Source organism: Chiloscyllium plagiosum, chromosome 47 (genome assembly GCF_004010195.1).
Source record: "Chiloscyllium plagiosum isolate BGI_BamShark_2017 chromosome 47, ASM401019v2, whole genome shotgun sequence".
In the NCBI taxonomy this organism is placed as follows: domain Eukaryota; kingdom Metazoa; phylum Chordata; class Chondrichthyes; order Orectolobiformes; family Hemiscylliidae; genus Chiloscyllium; species Chiloscyllium plagiosum.
In genome coordinates this window covers 5,700,700-5,704,583 of record NC_057756.1, presented here as the reverse complement: position 1 = coordinate 5,704,583, position 3,884 = coordinate 5,700,700, and the positions used below count along the sequence as shown (strand labels likewise).

At 44.8% G+C, this 3,884-nt stretch overlaps 1 protein-coding gene across 1 annotated transcript in view; it reads right to left on the bottom strand.

Moving 5' to 3' along the window:
* The window catches only part of LOC122544237 (sialic acid-binding Ig-like lectin 11), a 13,270-nt gene extending 9,939 nt beyond the window's left edge, over window positions 1–3,331 (bottom strand). The window contains exon 1 of the mRNA XM_043683313.1: window positions 3,196–3,331. Coding sequence (XP_043539248.1) covers window positions 3,196–3,331 — 136 coding nt within the window. The remainder of the gene's footprint in view (window positions 1–3,195) is intronic.
* Between the last annotated feature and the right edge of the window lie 553 nt (window positions 3,332–3,884).

Here is a 3,884-nt window from a genome sequence, read left to right as displayed (position 1 = left end):
GTGATTGACGAATCTTTAATCCCATCAAGGGAAGTAATTGTGAGATTCTCTGGCGCATCTAAGAGCAAAGGAAGAAAATGTTGTGAGTAATCACACAGCACAGGAAGACTCCATTGTTCATCTCTCTGAACCTGCTGTCTCAATGGATCTCTGTCACCTTCATCTCAATCTAAGGTGCAATGTCACATTTACAGTAGACATAGACTATGTAAACTTCCATTGTGTGGCATCTGTGTGTGTGCATGAGAGAGAGTGTGTGTGTGTGTGTAGGAGAGTGTATGTGTGTGAGAACAGGTGTGTGGGAGAGTGCATGAGAGAATGTGTGTGCGAAATGTGTGAGAGAGTGTTTGAGAGTGTGTGTGTGAGTGTTAAAGTCAGCATTGACTCAAAGGATGGGAGGATTGCTATCTCATTACAGAGAGACAACCTGGTGGTGAGGTCACCACATCTCAAGAGAGGGGGACAAGTCTGAGGAGCCGAGACTTTCACAGGAACTGCAGTTGATGCTGGGGGTTGGTTAGCTCAGTTAGCTGGATGCATGGTCTGTGATGTACCAACAGCACAGGTTTAATTCCCACAACAACTGAGTTTATTTTGGGCTTATGTCGTCTCTCCTGGTCCTTAGATACTGCCTGATCTGTTGTGCTTTTTCACTTCCACACTTCTCGACTCTAACTCTCCAGCATCTGCAGTCCTCACTTTCTCCTACTGTGAGAGTGCAGCCTTCTCATCCTCTCCTCTTCCCTGAGGCTTTTTCACTTCCACACTTCTCGACTCTAACTCTCCAGCATCTGCAGTCCTCACTTTCTCCTACTGTGAGAGTGCAGCCTTCTCATCCTCTCCTCTTCCCTGAGGTGTGTTGATCCTCAGGCTAAACTGACCATCAGACATTATGAAAATTCCTGTAATGTTAATTAAAGAAGTTTAATGCTGAAAAAGGATGTATCTAGGCCATCCTGCAGGCGAATGGCTATCCTGGTCGGTCAACACCTCGCTGCATTTCACACAGACAAAGAGAGTTCTGATGAAGGGCTACTAGACCTGAAACCTCAACTCTACTTTCTCTTCACAGATTGTCACCAGCAGTGTGCCACAAGGGACTGGTGCTGGGTCCTCAAATGTTCACAATTTCTAGAAATGATTTGAATGAAGGAATTGAATATACAGTAACTAAATTTGTTCTGGACACAAAGATAAGTAGGAAAGTAAGTTCTGAGGAAAACAAACACAACCTACAAAGGGTATAGATAGATGAAGTGAGTAACATACTAGGTACAGTGGGTGAAATTATCGATTATAGCAGAAAGAATAAAAAGTGACACATTGTAGAGTCATACAGCATGGAAACAGACCAGTCCATGCTGACCTTAATCCCAAACGAAACGAGTCCCATCTGCCTGCGCTTGACCCATATCCCTCCAAACATTTCTTCTTCATGTGCTTATCCAAATGTCTTTTCAATGTTGCAGTTATACCCATCTCCACCACTTCCTCTCAAAGTTCATTCCACATATGAACCACTCTCAGTGTAAAGGAATTGTCCCCAATGTCTTTTTAAAACCTTTCTCCTCTCATCTTAAAAACATGCCCCCCAGCCTTGAAATTCCCCTCCCTGGGGAAAAGACATTTGCCACTCACCTTATCTCTACCCTCATGATTTTATAAACCTCTGTCAGGTCACTTCTCAACCTCCTACACTCCAGTGAAGTAAGTCCCAGCCTATCCAGCTCTGCTGATAACTCAAACTGTCCATTCCCACAACATCCTGGTAAATCTCTTCTGAACCTTCTCCAGCTTGGGAGGGTTCAGCGAGGTGAAATAGTTCAGTTTGGGATTATGGTCAGCATGGATTGGTTGGACCATAGGGTCTGTTCCTATGCTTTATGTATGACACTCTGAATCTTCCATGTCACACCACTATCACTAAGAGTCCATTCATCAAACCAATCCTCTCATGCACAATAAAAGTTGGTTTCCTACTTGAATTTGCATTCTTGCAAACTGTCCTGATGAGTGCAAGATGAAAGACTTTAACAAAATGTGATTTTTTTTCCAGCAATACGCAAGCTGTCTACTGCCAAAGAAAGCTATATTTATACAGAAAACAGTTAGGAAGCTCTTAAAATAATCAGCAAAACAAAGTTCCAACCTGTTTCATCACACTGTCGTTACAGAGACTCTAATTCCATAGAAATGTCATTCTCTTTCAGCTCTTTAAATCATTAGTTTATGAATTTGTTTACTCTGAAGTCTGGTGTTTATTCTATGATTCCTTCTCATGTCTGCTGGCCTTAAGTCTCTCAAAGTTATGGAGGCCTGAACCTGCTCAATCTAAACACTTGATGCTTTTTACTCAAACTCTCCTGGATAGAAAGCTTCACAGACTAGAAACCCCTTCTGCTGAGCTGATTGTTTGCACTGGATCTGCTGTCAGGAGAAGCTGTTCAACTTTCTGAATTCAACTCTACTGTGTCTCTGCTGTGTTTCTGCTCTGATGTCAAAACTAAACAGAGAGCCTTGATATATTTACCTTGCCTGTTATAAACTAAACAATATAACCATTTTATGCACGGTGCCTCGGAGCACCAGGGTCCCAGGTTCGATTCCAGTCTCAGGTGACTGTCTGTCTGGAGTTTGCACATTCTCCCCGTATCTGCGTGGGTTTCCTCTGGGTGCTCTGGTTTCCTCCCACAGTCCAAAGATGTGCAGGCCAGGTGAATTGACCATGCTAAATTGCCCATAGTGTTAGGTGCGTTATTCAGAGAGAAATGGGTCTGGGTGGGTTACTCTGCGGAGGGTTGGTGTGGACTTGTTAGGCTGAAGGGCCTGTTTCCACACTGTCGGGAATCTAATCTACCACTACCACGGCAGTTCCAGGCCATCAATTGCAGTCACATGATGTCTTGGAATTAACACTGTGACCTCACTATTGCAAATTGATATTCTGGTTTTGTACATAAACAAGCTCGTCAGAGAACTGACCCATATCCATGGATCTCTGTTTCCAAATAATGAAAGTAATGCAAACATTGGACAAGATTCATGACAGAATGTCAGTTTATGCACGAGTGGGTGTGTGTGTGCGTGCATGCACATTGATGTCGGGTCCTTTAATGTGTCCTTCATCCCTGTATTTGTGTGTTTTCGCTTGTCCCTCCACCTGTGTCAGAGAGATTGAAGTCTGTGTACACTCACATTCCACAGTAATAGTTATGGAGCCTTCCACTGTTCCATGTTCATTCTCTGCCACACACTGATAGTCTCCAGCCTCCCTGGACGTAACATTAGGAATCACCAACCACAGCTCATTGCTGGAACTTGTTCTCGTCATTATGGCATTAAGATGTCTCCACATCAGGTTAGAAGCTGGGTAACTCCTGACAGAGCAGACTCCCCCTGGCTTGTATTGATTGATGAATCTTTCATCCTATTGAGGGAAGTAATTGTGAGACCCTCTGGTGCATCTAAAAACAAAGGAAGAGAATATTGTGAGCAATCCCAGGACAGAGCAAGACTCGATTGAAGACCCAGAGATTGTAAAAGGTATAATATCAATCCGGGTTCTTTTGACACAAAGTACGTCATCCAGGCAGACACTATAGTTCAATACGAGGGGTTACAGCAAACTCATAGGGTCATTATGGAGAAAGCCCAATGGTCTCAGAGGGACAGTGCTGAGGTTCGGCTGCACAGTCAGAGGGTCAGTGCTGGGGGAGTGCCGCACTGTCGGAGGGTCAGTGCTGAGGGAGTGCCGCACAGTCAGAGGGTCAGTGCTGGGGGAGTGCCGCACTGTCGGAGGGTCAGTGCTGAGGGAGTGCCGCACAGTCAGAGGGTCAGTGCTGGGGGAGTGCCGCACTATCGGAGGGTCAGTGCTGAGGGAGTGC